Here is a 23,885-nt window from a genome sequence, read left to right as displayed (position 1 = left end):
GGCACAGACCCTCGCGCTCAGCCCGGCATCGGCTCGACCCGGCTCCCTCCCGGGTCAGCACTCCCCCCGCCGAGCGGGGCCCCTGGTTCCCGGCTCGCCCCAGCGCTCACGGAGCGGGCAGCGCCTCGGCCCCGCCGCACCCCGCCAGCCAGCGCCATGGGCTGCCCAGGCGGCTTCGCGGTCCTGCTTCTGGCGGCGCAGGGTAGGTACAGGGCGGCCGCGGCGCTGCAGTGCGCTCCCGATCAGCACCAAGGACAGCGCCGCGGCGCCGGCGGCCGGAGCAGGGCGAGCGGGGAGCGGGCCGCCTCCCGGGGGTCGCTTTGCGGGGGCGGGTGAGCCAGGGCAGAGCCTGACCCCACCCGGGGCGCTGGGCTCGCGGCGGGGCCGTGGCGAGCCTGATCTGGCCCCCAGCCCCGAGGCCAAGGGCCCCTCTTCCCGCGCTACAGGCAGCAGCTCTCTGGAGCCGCCTGCTGGGCCGGCAGGGGCCGCTCCCTGGACGCCTGGGTTGCCCCCGCCTGGGGCTGGGGATTGTAGCAACACCCTTGGGCAGAGCCAATCGCGCCTACGGCCCCCTCTGGAACCTGGAAGTCACCCCAAGGCCTGTGCGTAGAGGCTGCCCGCTCCCTGCTGCCCGGTGAAGCCCTTGGTTAAGAAGCTCTTGTGCTTCGTGGTCGAAAATCAAGCCCAAGAGCCCATCTTCCTACTGACAGGCTGGGACCAGCTCTGCCTGCGTTCCCCCAGCCCTGCCTCGCTCTCTGGAAACGTGCCAGAAAATGTAGCCTAACCAGGTATCCTTTCCTTGTTGGTTTTACAGCCATTGCCCTGCCGGTAACCAGTGAACTGAATAAAGGAGATACCAAGGTAAGCTCTGAGGAGGGCTGCTGGCTAACTTAACTGTTAACTCAAGTAACCTGCTAGACCTCACTGGCTTTAATCTGGCTGGCAGCATTATTGGCTATAATACTGGAACTATCAGTAGGAAAGTATGGACCAGTTCTCATTAGGGCAAAGATTTTCCAGCTGCACTATCAGGTCCTCTTTCTGGATTTATATTTTATGCACAATCAAACTGGGTTTGTTTAGCTGTTGCAGGGGTTGTGTCAATATCTTGATAAGGCCAACAACAGAGGCAGGAGAGCGTGACTGCTCAAGGAACAAGCTTTCTACATACATTATGCTTGCTGAGAAACACAGCATGAGCCATTTTTGGCTTCCTTCGCTTAAACCATTTCAGGGTCCTGTTGTGGGATCACAAAAAGACTGTTGTTATGTTAGGGCTAAACTAAATAAATATGTTCCCAGACAAGATAATTTAACGAAGCGAACAAAACAGAAAACAAGTGTTTTGGAAAATGAAATAACTGTGGGCCGGGGCACACCTCTATATTTTACAAACAGAGGGCTCACTTTTTTATCTGTTAATATTTCTTCAGATAACTTGATTTGCTTAGTTAATCTGTCTAGAGGTACACTCCTATGTATGTGTATTAGCATGTACATATGTGTGCACACACCTGTATTCTTATACACGTGTGTAACTACCTTTTCATGCACATACATCTACTTACCCGCCTGCCTGTGAGGGGAATGCCGTCAAACATTTGTTAACATTATTCTTTCATTTTAATATTAAATTCTCTCTCAAACTTGCTAATTCATTGGATCTGATAATTGCTTAAAGAGCAGAAATGCTGGTCCCCATCCCCTGCTTGTTGAATGCCTTTGTTCAGCAAAATCTTCTATCAAGGATAAGCCGCAAAAGGCTCTTCCCCTTTTCTTTACAGTGGGGAAACAAGCTCCCATCCATCTGCATGCTAGCTCCCTTGTGCTCAGTCATTCATCATCACTGGTACTTATAGTGTAAGTCCTACAAAAACACTCCTCCCTTTTGTCTGACAGAATGAACCTGGAAAGCTGTTTCTGTTGTTTTGTTTAGAACTCCTTACTTGCTAGCCTTGCTTTGAGCTAAGGGGATAGCTCATGAATGCAGCAAGGCATTTGCTATTGTCCACATCTTTCCTGTGAGCTCAAATGGCACTAATTGTAAAATGTACACAGGTAGGTAAGGCGCAGACACATGCTCTGCTCTATAAAGACTGCATCAGGGACTGCCATCTGAGGAAGCTTATTAGAACTATACTTTCCCCTTCTTCCATAATTGGTGATTTTTCTGAGTCTCTGATGGTTTCCCCAAAGTTAAAGGGACCATCTGTGTGAGCTGCCCATTTTCCAGTTGTTTAAGATTAAAGGGTTACATCCAGCCATTGTATAAATAGATGTACATGTGTGGAATTCAGTGAGGTGTTACCAAAGCTGAACTTATTCTAAGAGTTCTGTTTATGACCCCAAGTTCTGCAATAGGACCTGATCCAGCTCTGTGTGATTTCAGTGTGAGTGGGGGTGTCTGTCTATTAACATAACAAGAAACTGGGTCAAGCCCTTGCTGAGCAGTTGAGCTATCACCCACAAGTAGGAAACATGTACCATTTTAGTTTAACATGAAAATTCTTCTTCTCCTCAAGTTACAGAGTAAATAGAAATCTCATCAACCTGCCAGTCTTTGAGGTTTCAGCCCAAAGCATCCACTGGAGGATTCTACTTGCCAGGTTGTCCTATGTTCCCAGTTCTTGATGTTGCCACGGAGAGGTATAATAATAATTCCAAGTGTGAGAAATGAGAGTGAGAGCAATGAAAATTGTTCCAAAGAGCTAGTCCCATAGTTAGGTATGTTTTCTTAATGCAGAATGACTTCCCCTGAGAGTCCGATCATACTTTCTTAAAACATTTGCAATACTCCTGATCCTTCATCAGTTCCAGGGTCCAAGTAAAAGGGTTTATTATTGCTGAAAATATTTCAAAGGGTCTCCTCTTTTTTTCCATTTCTTCCAAGGACTCGAGCCCTTCAATGCCAAACTGCTGTTTTCTTGAGTAGCTACAGCAAGATGGGATCTTTTCATAGTTATATTCAAAGTAAGATCGTGGAATTAACTATGGAGAAACTGCAGTCTGAGTAACTATATTTTGTTTGCCTGAATCACTTTCTGTTGGAGATGGTTTTCTTATTCCTTTCCAGATCTGGATGTTAATGTAGTGTAGCATTACAGTGCATTATTAGAGCTTGAAACTTCAGAACTTACACAGGCAAAACAATCACAGATATCTGCCAAGTTCCATCCAGAGTTGGTGGCATTTCCACAGTGAGTGAAGGGAATCTCAGTATTTGTGTACAAATATAAAAGGTGTGAGTGTAAAGCATGTTAGGTGCCTTTGGGGGTATAACTGTCATATATTCTCAAAAATAATATACAGCCATAAAATGTTTATGTATAACATTTCTTTGCGTCAGATTGTGATATTTTTAGACATGTTGAGAAACACTTTACTCCACAGGTCCCCATTGTTTTCATGGAGTAAGGTACAACTCATCATGAGAAAGTAACAGAGAGGTAGCCATGTTAGTCTATATTCTAACAGAACAGCAGTCATGTAGCACTTTAAAGAGTAACAGACTGATTTATTTGGTGATGAGCTTTTGTGGGACAGACCCACTTCATCAGATCAATAGCATTTCCTGTACAGACTGACATCTATAAGGAAGACCTCTGTCCTTATAGACGTCAGTCTGCACCGGAAATGCTATTGATCTGATGAAGTGGGTCTGTCCCATGAAAGCTCATCACCAAACAAATCCTTTGGTTAGTCTTTGAAGTGCTATATTACTGCTGTTTTGTTTTATCATGAGAGAGGATAGCAGGATCTGTGTTTTAGCATACCTAAATTAATATTAATGGGTTGTTTGTCATAGAGGAGGGTAATAGCAAAGGAAGCATACAAGTCCTTTTATTTCCATTATGTTTCTGGTAATGTTTCTAATCTGCCAATCAGTACCTTCAAACACTGAAGATGTTTCATTTCCTTATCCCTTTCTGAAATCCCTTTACGCTGCAAAATCAAAAGGTTGCAAGAAATTAGCTGCTTACAAATTGTGAACTGTACAACTATTTTATCTGACAAATGCATCTGATTGCTTGAATAAGCGACGTTGTTGACACCCAGAAATTGCTGGTCAGCATTAATTGATTGTGCAGCCACTGTGCTCTGTGAGCAATGAGGTTAAGAAATTAGGACTCTTAGAAGGCCAGCCTGCTGAAGATGAAAAGAAGAAAAACATTCAGGCTATAAAGAATACGCATTTAGAACATTACCAGACACATTTCTCAAGGATTAATTTTATTCTCTTCTTTGATGTGAGGCCCAGTTACTTCAGTTGCAGTTTTTACCCCAACATGCTTTACATGCTGCTTTATAATTAAACAGACTTACAGACTCAGATGTTACAGCCAAAAGGACTCATCTTTGACCATCTAGTCTAGTGTTTCTCAAATGCAGACACCAGGAGCTTTTCTTGCAGCTACAGCCTCCTGGGTGGGGATTACAGAGGGCCAGGGACAAAGCAGTGGGATTTCAACTGGGGCTGGCAGCAGGGGTTGGGCCCTTCCCCCCTTGGAGGCACAAACACTGGAGAAGCAGGCAGCCGATGAGTGCCCCACTTTCCAGGGGTGGTGAGGTCAAACTTCAGCCTTGAGGTGGGAGGTTCCAGCCACAGGGCTTCCTGTCCACAGACTCCATCCTCTGGCCAGGTGATGGTGGGGGTCCCGGGCCCAGGCCCTCTCACCTCTATACCCTGCTGTGTTCTCTGGCTCCTGGCCTTGTGACAGCAGGCTCTGGCCTCCGGCTCATCAACACCACTCCCCCATCTCCTGGTACCGCCTCTGGCTTCTCCAGCCCTAGGCTTCAGCTGTGCAGTGGCAGGCCCTGGGATCTGGCCACAGACTTCCAGGTTGGGCCATTGTATCCAGCTGCAAAACTCTGAGCTGAAGCCACCAACAGTGTCTGCCACTGCTCGGGCCGCCAGGGTCACCCTCCTCTGCTTCTCTCAGCTCCCTCTCCAAGGCTTAAGTTGACCCTGAGCTTGCTAGGGCTGAGTAATTCTGCTACGAAAAGTTATGTTTGCTAATATCGCTTTTTACAGCCGAGGTAGTAGCTAGCTGGGGGTGTGGGGGGCTGTGAAAAGTTATATTAACCTGCAAGTATTGCTGTTCACAGCAGCAGACTTAGCATGCGGTTTAAAAAAGCAACCAAAACCCCCAAAGAAACCACAAGTTGAAAAGACATGTCTGTGCAAAGCACCTTATTTGTGTTTCTGTTAAAACAGAAGCAATTGTTTTATTATTGAGTCTGGGGGAAAAAAACCCTACATAAATAACCATGTTTTGGACATATACAGGTGCATGTTTTCCCCAATTCATTAAGTATTTTACGACAAATGGTCTGAATGACCACCAGCAAGAGACGGTGGCAACACCCTAAGGTGACCAAAAATTGTGAGACCCCCCCCCCCGCAAGATCTTGTTTGACCTCCTGCAGAATATCACCCAACCCCTCCTCTAGTAGATGCCTCACCTCTAGTTGAATTATTAATGTCCTCAAATCATGATTTAAATATGTCAAGTTACAAAGGATTTACTATTTATTCTAGTTTAAACCAATAAGTGAGATGTTCCCTGTGCTGCAGAGGAAGGCAAAAACCTTATAGGCTATCTGCCAGTCTGACCTGGGAGAAAATTCTTTCCCAGTCCCAAACATGGTGATCAGTTGAACCCTGAGCATGTCCGCAAGATCCATCAGCCAGATTCCTGGGAAAGCGTTGTTGGTAGTAATGCAGAGCCCCTCCTTTTAGTGCATGGGGTGTGGCGGGGGTGCCTCTAAGAATTTGGTAAGTGGCCAGGGGCCACTTTTGTGTGATATTAATGGAAGGCATGTGGAGCCTGTGCGCTTGGGTACAGGAAAGAGCTCTGGATGGGGGATTGGGAAGCAGGAGGGGGTTTGGGATCTGGGAGGGAGTTTGGGTTCAGGAGGGGGTTCTGAGCTGGGGGAGGGATGTAGAAGGGGGTGCAGAGTCAGGAAGGGAGTTTGGCTGTAGGCATGGTTGTGACCTGGGCAAGGGTGCAGGAGGGGTGTGGAGAGAGTCTGGGTGCAGAAGGGGGACGTGATCTGGGGCAGGAGCTTGGAGGAAGTGGGGTGTCATTGCAGGCTCTGGCTGGGAAGCACTTACCCTAGGCAGCTTCTGGCCAGCAGCCCAGCAGGACCCTCAGGCAGGCTCCCTGGTTGCAACAGCCCCACACACCACTGTCAGTGGTTGGCTGTGGGGCCAGCATGTACGCCTCTGTGCGGCACATGGCCCTGGGTGGGAATAGGCAGCGGGTCTCTATGTACTGCATTCTCCCTCAAGCACTGGCCTGGCAGCTCTCCTGGGTTGGGTTCCAGCCAGTTGGAGCTGTGAGAGTTGTGCTGGGAACAGAGGCAACACACTGAGAACCCTGTCCCTCCACGGGCCTTGTGCAGTGCAGATATACACACTGGCCCAGCAACTGGCGGCTTTGAGCAGCGTGTGGGGCCACAGCAGCCAGGGAGCCTGCCTGGGGGTCTCGCTGGACTGCAGTGGGCCAGACCGAAATGTTTGGCAGGCCAGATCATGCTTGCAGGTAGTATTTTGCCCTCCCATGATCTGGTATCTCCTCTCGCACCATTGGGGATATGGGCTACTAGCCATCACAAATGGGCCATATGCCATTGTAGGCGAGCTCATCGTACCAGCATTAGTTTCCCTGAGCCTTCGTTTGGTTCAGTTAAACAAGTTCCTGTGATCTCCGCTCGTAAGTTAGCTTTTCCCATTTTGCTGATCATCCAAATAGCCCTTTTCTGCACCTGCTCCAGTTTGAGTTCATCTTTCTTAAACAGAGGAGACCAGAACTGCACATAGCACTGCAGAGGAGGGCTCGCCATTGGCAGTAACACTTCCTTATCTTCACAAGAAATACCTTGCCTGCTGCATTCTAGTACTGCATTAATCTTTTTCACCACTACATCTCATAGTCAGCCTGTGGTTAACCCATCCTCCCAGGTCATTCTCCTCCTCCATCACTTCCAACTGATGCAGTGTGAGCTTATTACACAAGTTCTGACTGTTGGTCCCTGCATGCATGACTTGCACTTTGCACTATTAAATTTCATTCCATTTCTATTATTACAGTTTTTAAGATTCACCAGATCTTCTTGAATGATATTCGAGTACTCCTCCATGTTAGCTATACCGCCCAACTTTCTGTCCCCTGCATTTTATTAGAACACTCCCACTATCTGTGCCAAGATCATTCCTGAAAACATTAAATAAGCCAGGTTCCAAGACTGATTCCTGAGTAACTCCACTAATAACCTCTCACCAGCCTGATAATTCATCTTTCAATGTGACCTGTCATAGTCTTCCCTTTAACCAGTTCCTTACCTTTCAATTCACAAATTAATCCCCACCTCTCTAATTTAACTCAAATTCCCATATGGAACTGAATCAATGCCTTACTGAAATCCAGGTAGAGTATATTTATTGCATTTCCTTCTTCTAAAAAAAATCTGTTATCTCCTCAGAGAGCTCAGGCTGGACTAGCACAATCTACCTATTGAAAAGCCATGTTGCATTTTATCCCAGTTACCATATAGCGTTATGTTTTTAACTACTTTCTCTATCAAAATTTGTTCCAAGATGAACCCAACACTTGAGATCAAATTAATGGGCCTGTTATTTTCCAGATCACTTTTTCCCCTGTCTTAAAAGTAGGTACAATATAGCTATATTCCAGTAATAGGGTATTACCCTCACGTTTACAGATTCATTAAAAATCCTTGCTATTGGCTTTGCAATTTCATGTGCCACTCCTTTCATATTCTTGGATGGAGATTGACCTGCAATCTATATAAAGAAAAGTAAATTTTCATGAGTAAGGACTGCAGGATAGGTCTGTGCACTGGCACAAACACTACTGGTGTCAAATCAAACTTTCCCAGTCATTTCATTCAAATACAAACACACTCTGTGTATTCGGGTGGGGAGTTTTCCGTGTGCAATGGACTCAGACATGTGGCACATTTATTGCACTTCTATTTGGAAATCTTCTGCCCTAATTACCCTCTCACATCAACATTAATCAGATGCGACTACAGAGGCACCAGTGGAGTTACTTTTTTGTGAGAGGAGAGCCAAGCCCGCAGTCTCATTTCTGTTCAGCAAATCAGTGATACAAAAATGGTGCAAAATTCTCATCTAGTTCACACTGATGTACATGGGAACAAAGAAACATAGGAATGGCCAGATTGGCTCAGGCCTCTATTAGTAGGAGTATTTGTGTTATGGTAGCAGCTCAGGGTCTGAGTCCAGTATCCTGTCTCTCACCCTGGTCAACACTGGGCACTTCACAGGAAAGTGCAAGAACCATACCATAGGCAGTTGAGGGATAGGCTGCTCTGCGCGTGAGTCTCTTCCTAGTCGCACATAGTTAATACTTGACTTGTGCCTTGGAGTACATTTTTTCATTTCTAAATTTGTTGTTGTTAATTATAACTTTGACTATTCTTGATATTAGTATAAATGTCCAATCCCTTGTAGAATACATAGATTGCTAAGTTATTGTCGTCAGTGACTTCCTGTGGCAATGAGTTCCACAGTTTATTCACACATTGTATTCAAAAGACTCTACTTCTATCTTTTTTTTTTTTTTTTTTTTTTTTAATTTTTACCCCTTTTAATTCCAGTGATGTCTCCATTGTCTTCTGAGACAGGCGGAATAGGAACTCCCCATCTAGCTATTGTGGAAGTAATGTAAATGTTTTTAGGATTTGCCCTATGATCTTTTTCACAATAAGAGGTTTTTTAATGTCTACATTTATGTCTCTCTAGGTGATGAAATGCATTGTAGAGGTCATCTCTGATACCCTGTCAAAGCCAAGCCCACTGCCAATCAGCCAGGAATGCCTAGAAACTCTCAGAGGAGGTATGGAGAGACACTTTTCCATGATCTCATGAAATACCAAGTATCTACTAGTTAAGAAACATCTATTTACCAGTTCAGAGACGTCAACCATTGGCAAAAGAGCTCTTGTGCTGCTTTCATAGCTTTATTTGTACTGAAGCTGAACTTAAGGATCACTTGCATGGGCTTAAAAATTTAGAATTTTTTTATTGAATTTATTTTTGATGGGTCAGCACAGTTAAGAGCAGATTCAACAAATAAACAGACTAGCTAAAGGAGCACATGAACAGTAGATTTGCTTTGCTGTGAGAAATCTATAACAAGAGCCTTGTGTTGCAGATGAAAGGATCGTTTCCATCCTTCGTCATCAAAATTTATTGAAGGAGCTTCAAGAACTTGCAGTTCAAGGTATAGTTCTGCTATGGTTAAGGAGGGAGGAGGATGCTAATAAATTATTATAGCCCCAGGCAATTTGTTCAATGTGAGTACATTATTTCTGAGTCCAAGTAATGTACTACAGATAACTTTAAAAAACAGAAAACTTTTCTAACAGGGTTTCCAGCAATTAAGACCATAAACTCAGAGGGTAAAATTCTGCCCTCAGTTATGCATGCATACATCCATATTGATTCCACTGAAGCCAATTAAGTTACTTTATGTTTACACTAATTTAACTGCTATAACTTATCAAAGACAGCCTATTCTTTTTATGGATAGTAGATACCCAAGGGCTTATTCAAACAACCTTTACAGTAAGAAATACAGTTGAACTTTGCCCAAATCAAATCTCTGCCAATCGCAAAATATGAGATCCAGAGCCAAAGCTCATAGAAATCAGCAAGAGTCTTTCCCACTGTTAAATGCTGTAGGTTTCAGCTGTTCAGAGCACTGAATATTAATTTTTCCCACTTAACAACATATAGAGAGAAATGAAGCTCAGCTGCAGAGAGTCCAAAGCAGCTGGGTAATCTGCTGCTGATGTGCAAGCAGGAGTATTGAAATCCATCAGTCCCAAGCTGTGGACTTACAAGGCTGTTCCCTCTGTGGAGCTTCAGTTCCTTGGCACTCGGTGTATGGAATGTTGTGATCAGTGGATTCTACAGCCGTGTCCCCAAACCAGCTGCATCCCTGTCCTGTGCCACTGGGCTCAGCCTCAGAGCCTGGTAATCTGAGTTCTGCTCCAGGTTCTGGCTGCTTGACCTTGAACACACATGCTCTGAGCAGTGTAGAGCGGGCACACAGACCCCTGACTGGCTGTCACTCTGCCTCTGTCCTCCCATGCACGCACAGAGCAGACCTGAAGTCATGCACTTAGACCTACGCAAGCCCTCTGCCCCAGGGTGAATTTCACCTGTTCAGAAGGTGGGCCTTGGAGCCCCAGGCAGGCAGAACTCCCATTGATAGTATGGTGTGAAGAATACAGATTTGCTCCTGCTATTAGATGTGACAATTAGACACAAGTCTAATTAGACACAAGTCAAATTAGCCTTTTGTGGCCAAACAGGATTCTGCTGGATTCAAGTTGCATGAAATGACTGTGGCCAATCGCAGTGGCATGAGGGGAAGGCATGCCCCAATTTGCTGGCAAAACCACTCCAGGGTGAATAAACCTCCAAAGCTTTCTGGCTGAAAACTGTCTCATTGACCAGACCCCCCCTCTTCTCAGCTCATTACCTGCACGGGTGCACAGATGCGTCCTGCTCCCACAAGTGTAGTCCCACATTTGGGTCTGAGCTCAAGTCAACACTGCAGGAACAGCAGCAGCATCTCATCTGTGTTTGATCATTGGCAGTGAGGCTCTGGCATTTCATTGCCAGTGTTTCACACGGCCCTGGGAAGAAGCAGCAGTGCAGCCATGTGGCCTGCTTTTGTCTGACTAGGAATAAGATAAGCAAAAACAGGAAGTCAGCAGACGGGAAGAACAAACAAAAAGAGGAGTGGCAGGTTGGGAGATTAGGAAAAAAGTATCTGGTGCATTAAAGATCCTCTGTTACATTCAGACACAAACCAGCCCCATGTGGGCACCTTAAAAGTAAAGTGTCAGGTGTGCAGAAGGTGAAAAAGCAGCATTGACCAGCCCTCCCTGTCTACCTTGGAGATCTCACCTGTAGCTCACCAAAGAGAGGGGGGATGTGGGTGAGGCAGGAGCATGACCTTAGGGTTAGGATCCCTACAAAATGCTGAACCACTGGCCAAAGCCCTACTTATGCAGCAGAGTAATGGGCAAGTTATCTCCACTGATTATCCAGGAGCAGCAGCACCAGTCCAGCTGCAGGGACACCCTGGTCAAGTGGGGCCAAATGACTCAGTCTCTTTTTTAACCCAATGCAGAGATTTTTACCACTGGAGGCTGTGGGGGGCAGGGTGGTGGTATCATTCCCCAGTGTTTGAGCAAACACCTATTAAACACTTATGCACTGTTGGAGCTATCATAGAGGGTCAGTCATTGTTACGCCCTCCACTAGAGCTACTCTTGCCCAATGACAAACTTGTTCTTTGCTGGGGTCTTTCCACCCTCTCACAAAATTAGGCCACATTTAAACTAATGCAAGTTACACTAGATAAAGGTACTTCCTCTCCCCACCTTGTGATTATTCTATCACATGCTTCCTGGCCCCTGGCTACTGGGCTTAGCTCAAAATGTAGCTCACAGATCTCCGGTGCAAAGTGGTTTTTGCAGATTGAGGACACAGCAGGAGGAAAATGTGGGGAAGCATTGGCCATGTGATGCTCTCTCCTCCCTCTCCTTCACATCTGGCAGGGGCTGAGGTAAATGGGTCTGGAAGAGCCCACACCTCCAGCTCTTTTGCCTGTTCATAGAGGTGGGGAAGGGTTGCTCTGAAAAAAACGGTTTGTTTCCCTTTGCAAAGATTTGGAGGCAGAGGCTGAGTTGGGACTGGAGAGGCCATATGTGGAGCGGAAGGCTGTTTATTCAGGGGAACCGTATGATAGCTGAGCCAGGTGTTATGATTTGTGAGTTAGGCACTGGATGGACCTCAGGATTCTGGGATAAATTCTGGGGTCTGCCTCAGACATCCTGGCCCATCTTTTGCCATTGGACAAGGCACATCATGTCTCTGAGCCTGACATCCCCGTCTGTAAAATGAGGGTAATTTCTCCCACCCTTTGTTTTCCTTGTCTGCATGCATTGGTGTCACCTGGGAGAAAGAACTGTGTTTGACGAAGTAGGTCTGAGGAACCACAGTCTTGGCTGGGGCTGGAACTTCTGGGCACTATGTAGCACAAAGAATTTGTCACAATAAATGCTGTTCTTTGCTGCGTCTCTTCAGTGGTGTGTCAGTTGTAAAATTCTACGTGTGAAGGCATCCATGGAAGGGGTCCATGGTGGCAACTGATACATCCAATGGAGAGTAGGATGCCTGGGAGAGGGGCACGGTGTTTCAGAGTGGGAACAGAAAGCTCTGAGAATGGAACAGGTGCCCAGGTAAGGTAGCTCTTGTATGATACTGGAAGTGGCTGGTTTATGGAAGCAGAGTGCAAGGCTTCTGTGGCACTATTTAGATGCTTAAAATAAGCACACACCTTAGTGCTTTGCTAGTCTGAGGCCTAGTTGTAATTTGACATTTACTTTTCTGTCCACTTTCACCCTGTGAGTCCAAGCGACTAGACTCAATGACCTGTTGAGCTCCCTTCCAGTTCTAGTATTCCATGATTCCTTCAGGAGTCCTGGTTTCTAAGTGTCTCTTTCCCATTAAATGTCTATGTTTGAGAGAGGGTTATTTGTCTCCAGATGCTTTGGCTGGCATATGATGTACTTGGTTGAAGAACCGTTGATGCATTTGATTCATGTTAATCCTTGTTAATGCATTTTTCTCATCCCTGCTTCTTATTGTCAGTTCAGTATTTAAAAATGCAGAGAAATACAATTTTTTAAAATAGAGTGGAGAATGATGCTTTTTGATTCCTCCCCATTTGATACAGGAGCCAATGAAAGAATCTGGCAGCAGAAGAAAAACGGTGGCTTTGAAGATGAACTTTCAGAAGTCCTTGAAAGCCAGAATGACAAGACCATGCAAAGAGGTTAGTGTCAGCCTAATCCCCAGGAAATCCATGTAATACAGGAAACAGGGATGTTCTTTCTAATAACCTTGATGCATAAATCTGCTTCACATTTTAGCCCGTTTTTATTGCCACTTAAATAGACTAGTGCCCTTGGGTTTGCTTTGGAATTAGTTAATAACTTAAACATTTAATTTCTGAGCCATAATTACTAGAAAGTTAAAATCATGACAGGTATTGGTTTGCCACCCTACTGCCATTTTCAGTATGGAAATGAGTGACATATGAGTCCCACAATGAAAGATGTGATTGAATATTAAAGAGGTGGGGGGTCTATCTTATTAGTTCTATTTATCGGGCTATGTTTTCATGCCACACCAATCACAACAGTATCTGAGCACCTACAACATTAAAGGCCTGATCACGTGTCCCTTGAAGTCCATGGGAGTTTTGGATGCACAAAAGACACTGGTTCCTAAAACAGACCAAACTCAGCTTTGATTATTTTCCCCCAGTTCAATTCTGTTTAACTGGAGTTGTCCCATTGTAAGTAAAAGGAGATTTTTGGGTCATTCTTTGTGCCTCAGTGCCTTTTCTTTTCCATATCAGAAGTAGGAAAGGCCTGCATAGGATTAGTTTGCTGCAAATCTAGTTCAATACAGAATGGATTCTGGAGTAAAATCATATCATGGTCTAAATTAGCGATTATGATTACTGGAAGAGCAATTTTTATTTACCACACTTTGTTATTCCATATGGTGCAGTGCTCTGAGCTCTTGCATTCAGCCGCAGAGTGCCCATGGCTGTCACTTGCTTATGGTAAATGACCGTTTCAGTTTATTAGGTTTGTGGCAAAGTCTAATATATTCAAACAAAATTGAGGGGACCGCAAGCTCCCCCTCATCAAGGCTTTCTCCTGCTTCCTCTGTGCTCAGTGGGAGTGGGACCCAGGCACTGGCCTTTCATTTAAACCAAATTGAAAAAATTAAACCACTGGCATGTGCTATCAAGCTGAAAATTCTTGGCCCTGACCCTCTCACCCGCTGGAACAGCAGCCAGTCATTTCAATGCCAATTTTCTGCCAGGAAAATACATACATTAGTGACATTTACTCACTTTAAAGCTTTTTTTAACACCCCTTTAGTTCATTTTCCATTTCTCTGTCTCTTTCCATTTTTATTGTCTTTAGGCCCATTTACTTTTGCGTCTTTCCTGTTTTTTTTTTCTTGCCACTTCTTCTTCTGTTTGCTCTTTAAACTATGTTTGACTCTTTTGCTTTATAGTACTGCCTACACCTCTCCTGAGATCAGGCCCCACTGTGAACAGTAATCAATTAATAAAACCCATTTGGCCACCAGTAGCTGCTCCTGTCTGGCTGAACAGCCTTGGCCCAGTTCTACTAATCCCATCTGTATAATGTGGGAATAATACTCCCCTTTCTCTTAGGGCTGTCGTAAGAATGAATTACCCAGTCTTTGCATAGGATTTTGAGCATGTAAACCACTGTAGAAATGTATAAGATGATTATAATTGTAAGCAAGTTTCTATTTTATATTTAATTTCAAATGCGCAGATAGTTTGTTATCTGAGACTAGGTACTAATGTAAGTTCCACTTCAGCAAAGTTCTTGTGCTCATAACTTTAAACTGTTTCATAAGTAGACATGTTAGTCTGTTTCAGCAACAACAACAAGGAAACCAGTGCATGCATCTCATTAGGTGAGGTGCAGCTCACAAAAGCATATGCCATTATGAAATTGTTAGTCTTGTAGGTGTCATTGGACTCGTTTTACCTTTCAGCGTGTAAGGAGGGTCACTGACTAGTGAGTGGACTGAAGCATGTGCTTATTAACTCCACCCATGATTCAGTATAGTCATCAGTGGACCTGCTCACATGGTTAAAGCACAACATACACTTAAATGCATTGTGAATGGGATGTGCTTAAAGTGAAACCTGGGCGTAGTTAGTGGTTTTTTGGAGTTGAGCCCATAGATTAGAAAGAACCTTCTCACTTGTGAAATACGCCTCTAAAGAGAGGTTCTGTTTTTGCCACATTGACACTACAGATGAATCAAGGGAGATCGCTACAGAGGAGCCGACAGTCTCGCCTGCTGAGCTAGAGGCAGAGAGAAGCCAGCAGAACAGCGAGAAGGAGGAGTCAAAGGAAGAAGAGAGGGAGTCAAGGTCACATGAAGTTGTCCCTGAAGATGACAAGGGGAACGAAGAAGAATCTGAGGGCAATGAGGCGGAGGAATCAACCAGGGAAGGTGCTTTAGACAACCACATCAATGACAGCCTCCAAGAAGATGAGGTATCTGAGCACAAGCTCCAAGAACCTGAAGAGGAACAGACTAAACAGCCCAGCAGAAGTCAGGAGCTTCTGGGAGAGAAGAAGCATGTTTCCAAAATGGGCAAAGAAGAAAGCCAAGAAGAGGAAGAGGAGACCCTACGTGAGCATGCTGAGGAAGAGGATGCCGGGCGAAGTGCTCTGAAAGACGAGCAGCCTACAGAAGCAGCTAAGAGGATACTTAGCTCAGCTGGGGATGAGACTGAGGAGATGCCCAGGGAAAGCGGTATGTATCCCATGTGATGGTCAAGCCATCCTATTCATTTTGTGCTGTTTAACAATCAGAGAGCTTTGGGCCAGTTTCAGAAAGGTTTTCAGAGGCCTAAAAGTGCAACTAGAAGACTAGTGTTATTTCCAAATGCACCCAAGCATGCGAGGGGCATAACACCCATCAATTGTAATACCTAAATCCCACTAGGCCACTGTCTGCATCTTTAGATGCTGAAATACATTGTAAATCCACCCATCCATTTCTTCACTCTGAGACTTACGATATATCTGAGAACAACAAGAAGTCTTGTGGCACCTTATAGACTAACAGATATTTTGGAGCATAAGCTTTGTGGGCAAAGACCCGCTTCATCAGATGCATGAGTGGGGGGGTGGTTTAAATACCAGAGGGGTATTTAAAGAGTGGGGTCCCAGTAAGAGGGAGGGCCAGAGCTGACAAGGTCTATTCAGCAAGGTGGAAGTGGCTGGGCCTGGACCTTGTCAGCTCTAGCCCTCCCTCTTACTGGGACCCCACTCTTTAAATACCCCTCTGAAACCACCCCCCCACCCATGCATCTGATGAAGCAGGCCTTTGTCCACAAAAGCTTATGCTCCAAAATATCTGTTAGTCTATAAGGTGCCACAAGACTTCTTGTTGTTCTCAAAGCTACAGACTAACACGGCTACCTCTCTGATACTTGTCATGATGTATCTGGTTAGCTTTCAAGAGTTTTTACATCATTTATTGTGGCTTCTTGGGCTTTTTAAAAGCTTCTTGACAACTACTACTAGCTCTTTGTCATCAGTATTGCAAGGCATGTGTGTCTTTTCCTCTTGCACATAGAGCTGTATTGTCATGTGACTAGTGTTGTATATCAGAAGTCAAACGTGACATTCCTTACAGTCCCATCAGGCCTTAAAACCCACAAATCCATTTTTTTATCATGTCAGTCAGTTCACACAGAGTTAGAAATAAGGCCGATGTAAAGCCTGAGTCTAACTAATCTAAACCCCATTCATTGTCACTGTGATCAGTGAATGCTTCAGATAACAAAGATGTTCTTGTCTTTCGCCAAGATCCAAAGAACTCTGCAGAGGAAGAGAAATTCCGTGGAGTGAAAGGCGAGAGGCACTGGTCAGAGGACGAACCCATGCAGGCGGAAGACTCCTTTCACCCAAGGGACATCCAAAGCGAGGAAGTGGAGGATGAGCCCTCCAGAGAGTGGGAAGACTCCAAGAGATGGAACAAAATGGATGAGTTGGCCAAGCAGCTGACATCCAAGAAGCGCATAGAGGAAAACAACAGTGACGAAGACCCAGATAGATCCATGAAAATGTCATTTAGATCCCACAAGTATGACTTCCGTAACCCAGAAAAGGATATGAGAAGGTCATGGAAGCATCATGCAAAGGAGGACAGCAATGAAGCAGGGTTTCCTCTGGCCAGCATGCCTGAAGAAAAGAAGGATGAAGAAGGAAGTGCTAACAGAAGAACAGAGGTTGGTGTGACACCTACACATGCATTTAAAAAAAACAACCCACCCAACCTGGGTATCAGAAGTGCACTGGGAGGTTTAGTAGGATGCCATGTTTTTAAAATATCTGGAACTCTCTCTATTATGCCCAGTATTTTATTAGGCTGTGATCCTTTCTTAGTGCAGGGTTGTTTATTATTATTTGTATGGTATAGCATCTAGATGCCCCAGCCACATTGTGCTAAGTGCTATAGAAACAGGTAACAAAAAAAAAAAAATCCCTTCCCCCTAGAGTTTACACTCTCTCATAAGGCCCTGGAGTGGGCCCCGTATGCACAGCAGTACAAATTAGCTCCAGTAATCCTGCATAGGGACTGATTCAAAGCCATTCAAGTCAATGGAAATAGTTCCAGGGACATCACCAGATTCTGAATCAGACAGAGTGCAGATCTGGAATATTTTCAGACTTTTTCAAATGGCACACACCAAAGATGGTGAGGTAAAAAGCATTTGTAGGTATAAGCTTGTCAGAGAGATGTAAATACCTGCTCCAGACTTTTAGGGCCATTCTTAAAAAGCAAACAAAAAAAAAAATCCCAGAGGCCTGGATCAGTGCACAAATACCACCCATCTAAAAGTGTAACTCTAGCTACACTTAGTGTAGTTGCTTGTGTGAGTCAGGTACATTCACATGCACATTGGAAGCCGGATGATTTACTAACCTTTAGTACTTCACCCAGCTGGCATAAGAAATGCTGTCTTTTGTTGGCCCAGCTTTTCTGTTGGTGAACCAGCCAAGCTTTCACTCTTTCCAGAGCTGCTCTTCACCACCATCTAGTCCTGTCCATCCTCCCTTCATTTCTATTTAAGGTTTTTAATTTTCATGTATCCAGATCCCTCCCAGTAGGCTCACAATATCTGGGGTCAGACTGGCCTGTGAATATCAGGATGCATGCTGTTGCCTTAACACCAGCAAATGTAAATGACTGTTTACAGTTGTATAAGGACTAGTATGTCAAAACTCTAGCGTGTCACTGACTGCAAGGTCAGTGGGCAGAAAACCGTTCTGAGCACCTACTGAATGATAACCCTGCCGGCGTAATTAGAAGTTGTAATTAAATTGAGCAATATTGCAAAGGTTCAACAGGAGTGGCCGACTCCCAAAGGTGGCCCCTTGTCACACAATTTAACTTGCTTCAGTTACTTTTTATTTGTTTATCAGCTTTCAAGCCACCAGGGGCCTGATTGTCCATTGCAATCCACCCACCGTAACATTAGTCCAGGAACATTCAGAGGGTGGACGGTTGGGGGAGATTGGAAATATGCCCCAGCACAGGATAGCTCCCCACCCAAATGCCAGGTGCATTTATAACACCCTTCCCTTTATTTTCCTCCTGGCCTCTCCACACTCAGCTCAACCCTGCAATTAGAGAATAGACAACTGCATAGTTGGATCAGCCCATAGGATCTTAGGTATCCAGGCTCCAGCAGCAGTTTAGTACCTGATACTTCAGAAGATGGTCCTCCCACTGTCCCTGTTATGCTCCTAGCTCATGTTCATACTGTTCTAGGGCCATGCGCTAAACTACACAGATATTCAGCTGTAAATGACATTTTGAGACCAGAAAGCTGGCAAGAAACGTGATGGATAAAAATCTCTTCAAGATGCTTATGTCCTGAGGAGACTGAGCTGCCCAGGTAGGAGGAAAAGCATCCCAGCAGGAGCCACTTTTTTTGCTAGCTCTGTGAGTTTATAAGAATGTGGCACTGATTTACACATTGGATTGGTTTAGATCTGGGGGGTGCCTGGCTCTTGGGGAGGAGCACTGGGTTAGAGCAGGGTGCTGGGGATGCCTGGCTCTGGAGGAGGGGCGGGGGTTTGAATTAGAGTGGGGAGGGGTGGTGGTAGGGCACTGAGCCATTCTTTATATGTTTCTATCTATCTACCTACCTCTATTATATCTATATTATAGATAGAAATATATAATGCATGGTTCTTTGCACTCTATCCACAGCTATTTTGGCTCTTAGCATCTAACTGGTTGGCCATCCCTTGCTTAGAGGGAACCCAAGACCCCGCTTTCTGTTCCAATAAATACATAGCCATACACAATGAACAGCTTCAACCAGCAAAGCCATGCATCCTTCCTAGCTGAGGCAGTAGGGCACACTAGTATGGAGTCAGAGACCAACATTCAAATCTCTGCTTTACAGCTGGCAAAGGGGAGATCTGACCCCTCCCCCCAGGACTCCCATGGTGCCTGTACCATTGATAAAAGAGGGGTACAGGCCCCTCTACCTCCTCATCTTATTGTCTTGAAAAAGGGCCGATCCATCATACATACAGCTCTGGAAGCATGTTCATAGCTATCACACCCAACTGGGAAAACTGCTTGCCCCCGAATCTCCTGGAGGGGTAGGGTTTAGGCCAAACCCTTCTCCATGGTATTTCCTCTTGAAGGTAATTTTTTTTACCATAGATCAAGCTGTAGAGGTGGGCTGGAGTGTGGAGGAAGAGATTTCACAACAGCTTGGTCCAGGGAACAACCCCTGCAGAAGTAGGACCACCCAGCAGTTAGCAGGAAGAATGGTCCAGAAAAGGACTATATCCATTTTGGTTTGGGCAGGATGCGTGACATGAATTTATAGTCAATAACACTAATGGGAGTTATCCACAAGCTCCCATGGGGGTGCCACTGCTGTTTGCATAATGCTGAAAACAAGAGCTAGGGTAAGCTTGAATTTTCAGCTGCAGAGGTGGGACATGCCCGCGACCTGCTGCTGCTTTAGCTGGAATAAAAGCATAAAAAGTCACCCAACCAAAACTAAGCCACTTGCATTGTATAGTGTGTAAAGATGATGCGCTGTCTCACACACACGACTCTAGCAAGATCAAGAGGCTGCAACTTAGTGAAGCTCATGCTTTACTCGGTGCAGAATTGTGGCTTCGAGTTGCTTAGCGTCGAATTCGCTTTTTTGCAGCAGAACAGTGTCTGTGCTTGTGCAACCAGTCTGCACCCACGCACCAAGCCAGCCTGCTGATTGAATCCCTCTTATTAAAATAGATTTACATATTTGTAGGAAAATAAAATAGGATTGGAGAACAGACCGTAATTTACACCAGCAACTTACAATCATAGCAGCTTATTCTGTAAATTGTTAACAAACATATGCTCAGGTAAAGAACAGCTCTACACACAAGAGTGGCTTTAGAAAATTGTAATTTTCAGAGCATATTTTCATGTTGTATACTGATCGCATACACAGTACTCGCTTACCAGTTTCTTTTACACGGATCATATATGCACATGGCACATGCGCTACTTGTACAAACACAGGTAGCTGGGCAAAGAAACTTGGGAAACAGATTGCTGTTTCCTAAGGTGCTGGTTATGTATTTGTGCTGCGCAGGAATGAAAGCACATTTGTGGTGTAATGCAGGTTGGTCGGTTGTATTTTTTAAAATAAGTACAAGTGTGTTTCAGTGCTCTAAGAAGTTCAGTAACAAACAGCAGAGAGGTAGCCAAGTTAGCCTGCATCTTCAAAAACAACAAGTCCTGTGGCACCTTATAGACTAACAGAAACTTTGGAGCATAAGCTTTCATGGGCAAAGACCCACTTCATCAGATGCTCCCAAATTTCTGTTCGTTTATAAGGTGCCACAGGACTTCTTGTTGTTTCAGTAGCAAGTAAGGATGAAAGAAAGGGTAGGGGCATTAAGATTTGTGCCTGGGATTTGGGAGTCCCATGTTTACTCAGGAAGGCTGCACTAGAGGCAGGAATTTAACCCAAAGCCACTCAGAGAGAACTAATTTGGATGTAAAGGGACCACTACTGCGTACTCAGAATAGGCTAGAAGACTCAATTTCTACAGGGCAGGTACTGCAGATCTCACAGTGATGTGGGCTGTAAATACAATTATCCTGTTTGGATTAAACCAGTGGGTTCCAAAAGAAATTTAACAATTGCCACAGCACGCCCCCCCCCCCCCCTGCAAACACGCACTGCCCCGCCGAGCCAGGCATCCTCCCCACCCCCAGCCAGATACTCCCTCTCCTGACAAACTGCCCATGACTCTCTGGAGCCAGGCAGCATGAGCTGCCCCAAGCCACCAGGCCACGTCACACCCCGCACTGTCCAGGTCACCACAGGTAGTGAACAGACAGTGTATTGGCCACTGCAGGGCTAAACGTTTCTTGATCTATGTTGAAGGAGCACAGCACGGCCTCTTAGGGCGGTGGTGGCAGGGAGTTATGTAGGTAATTATGTACTTTGATTGCATTTGGGACTTGGGCACCTTGGTGAATCCCAGCCTCTACCTCTCAAAGTAGGGAGTCCTGCTTACCTACCTCTCAAAGTGGTATGAAGCCTACTTCATGTAGCGTGCTGACTTTGAAAATATGAAGCAGCACAGAAGTGCCCAGAATGATAATTATCCAAAACTAACCCCCACCTTACTCTATACCTGGTTCCAGACAGGGGTTGGTTCAGAATGCGAGAACCGGTGTGATGGGTTGTCTGGCCCATGACCATTAAAAATATCCAGCTTGTTTACAGCCTCTCTGAAGAGCCCAGCTGTACTCTAAAGAGAGTCAAATCCCCAAACAACAGCTTCTGGTCTCCTCTGGAGGCCTCAGAACGCCTACTTCAATGTATTCCAAACACCTGCCTTGTCTTAGAGCAGGGAAGTGCTCCCACGGCACTGATGTAAGTGCTAGGAGCACAACACACCTCATTCCCACTCCAACGAGGTTAGTGCTAGAAGAAAAGGAGCGGATGGGATGACTCCTGGTTGGCTGAAGCCACAGCCCAAAGCAGCTTATGCAAGATGCAGTTAATGGCTTTAGGGAGGTGTCAGTAGAGGTCCCCACCAGTGCTCCCTGGAAGCTGAGCGCTTGGGCTGCTACCCAGGAGCGATTCGAATGCCATCCAGCTGATTAGTGGAGCACCCACAGCCGGCAGCATGTGGTGCACATTCACGCATGCCTTGGTGCACATAACAAAATTTATTCTGAACAGGGCTAGGAAAATTTAGAGGCTCCCCTTAGTCCCCCCCCAGCACATATTGGTATTTATATTACAGTAGTTACTAAAGCAGTGGGCCCCAACCATTTTACCTCATGCCCCAGCACCCCTGCCCGACGCGCATGCCACTGTCCCCTTGGAGCTGGGGCCAGGAGCTCTAGGGGGAGACTGAGATACGGGAGAGTGGGCCAAGGCTGGGGCCATGGCTGGGGACCAGAGTGGGAGTGGAGTCGCAGCTGAGGCTGGCTGCTGCTGACAGGGGCCAGCAGCTAGAGCCGGAAGCAGAGGCCCAGGAGCAGGCCCGGCAGCCGGGACCCGGGGTGCAGGCTCACCAGAGATGGCTGGGAGCTGGGCCTTTGGAGCAGTCCTCCCTTCCCCGCCACGCTCCTCTCACGCATCACCCCCAGAGCCTCATTGGGCCAAGTCTAGTCCATGGTCTGGGCCATTCTGGGGTGGGTCCAATATGAGGGGTTCAGGTGAGGCGGCTGCTAGGAAGTGAGCTTGGGTGTGAGGTCTGGGCAGGAAAGCGGGGGCAGGAGCAGGCTGGAGGTGCAGGGGCTGATTGGGAGGGAGGCTTTGGAGTGCACTATCTGGAAGGGAGGGGTCAGGGAGCGGGGACAGGAGCAGGGTGAGGCTGGAGAAGCAGTGGGTGGATGGGGCAGGAAGAGGGTGGGAGCAGGGGTCTGGGAGGGAGGGAGCGATGGGGGCCTCGGTGGGAGGGAGCACAGGAGCTGTCTGAGCACATGGGCGGGGCTGGGCGACAGGGATGCAGCTTACCGGGGCAACACCCCCCGGATGCACATGGCTCTGCACTACCCCTCACTGCGCCCAGGCACCCACCTCCACTGCTTTGATTGGCCAAAATTCCAGCCAGAATAGCAGGATAAAGCCTCCAGGCAGTGCTGCTGCTCCCTAGCTGCAGGAAAGGCAGTGAGGGGCAGTGGTGGTGCACGGAGCCACTTTCTGATCTCCCAGCAAAGCCCATGGGCTGATCTGGCCCTGGCTTGCCTATCCAGCCCACGAGGCTCAGGGCTCCCCACCCCTTACCCTGCTGGGATCTGGATACTGGGGCAGGGAACCCTGAGCCTCAGGGCCCAGATCCAGGAAACCCATGGGCCTGATCTGGACTGTGGGTCGGGGGGTTTCTTACCCTTTGTCTAAACAGAGACACGAAGGGGTGATATGATGTGACCAAGAGCACACAGTAGGTCACTGGCTGAATGCAGAACAGAACTTCATCTCCTGACTTCCAGTGCCTTATCCACTACATGTCTGTCACTGCCCAGCCCCACCTGCAAGGCCCAGAAAAGTACCATAAACGCCTTGATTGGTGAATGAAGAGAGAGCACCTTAAGGGCTGTTTATGCTGTGTACTTACATTGCCTGTTTTTTTCATCTGATGTTTTAGGATCAAGAGTTGGAAAGCCTGGCAGCTATTGAAGCCGAACTTGAGAAAGTGGCTCACAAGCTCCATGAATTGAGGCGAGGCTGAAGTTCTCCTTGTGTGTAACGTGAGCAAAAGCCAGCAATTAACTTACCCTTTGACTCTGCATTTTACATTACAGGTTCAAAAAGTAACAAAATAAAACGTAAAGACGGAGCAGAAGCATTTCATCCAGGAAGCCACAGGCTTGGCCTCTTTGCAGTAGTGGTTTACTCATCATCAGCTTCTTCTTTGATTTTGTGCTCCCTTAGCCACCATGGTTCTCTCCTGTACCCTTTGGATAATTGTATCCCAAGCAGTGTGACTTACTCATGTACTTTCTGTTTGGGGGTTGGGTTTTTTTTTTTTTTTTAAACACAGCTTTCTAGAGTGTTTTACTTCTACTGTTAGAGTCACTGGATAAAATTGCAATAACTTCTCTTTTGATTAAAAGCTGAGAACTCTGACTGTAATATATTCTATATAAAATTTATCTAATGAAAAATAAAACCATGATGAGG

At 46.1% G+C, this 23,885-nt stretch overlaps 1 protein-coding gene across 1 annotated transcript; it reads left to right on the top strand.

The window, feature by feature from the left end:
* On the top strand, positions 1 to 23,885 carry CHGA (chromogranin A). Its single transcript, XM_074998753.1, has 8 exons — positions 1 to 202; positions 815 to 861; positions 8,792 to 8,885; positions 9,204 to 9,272; positions 12,807 to 12,905; positions 14,951 to 15,457; positions 16,519 to 16,940; positions 23,350 to 23,885. The coding sequence occupies exons 1-8, from the start codon at positions 157 to 159 to the stop codon at positions 23,431 to 23,433; spliced, it is 1,368 nt and encodes a 455-aa protein (XP_074854854.1). The 5' UTR covers positions 1 to 156; the 3' UTR covers positions 23,434 to 23,885.

Source organism: Carettochelys insculpta, chromosome 6 (assembly GCF_033958435.1).
Source record: "Carettochelys insculpta isolate YL-2023 chromosome 6, ASM3395843v1, whole genome shotgun sequence".
In the NCBI taxonomy this organism is placed as follows: domain Eukaryota; kingdom Metazoa; phylum Chordata; order Testudines; family Carettochelyidae; genus Carettochelys; species Carettochelys insculpta.
The sequence above is the reverse complement of the archived record's forward strand: the minus strand, read 5'-3'. Positions and strand labels throughout refer to the sequence as shown.

Bases quoted from the DNA above. Each gene is read 5' to 3' on its own strand.
- CHGA (XM_074998753.1), top strand. From the start codon at position 157: ATGGGCTGCCCAGGCGGCTTCGCGGTCCTGCTTCTGGCGGCGCAGG. The intron at 8,886-9,203 runs GTATGGAGAGAC...CTTGTGTTGCAG, and splicing joins CCTAGAAACTCTCAGAGGAG to ATGAAAGGATCGTTTCCATC. The intron at 15,458-16,518 runs GTATGTATCCCA...TCTTTCGCCAAG, and splicing joins GGAGATGCCCAGGGAAAGCG to ATCCAAAGAACTCTGCAGAG.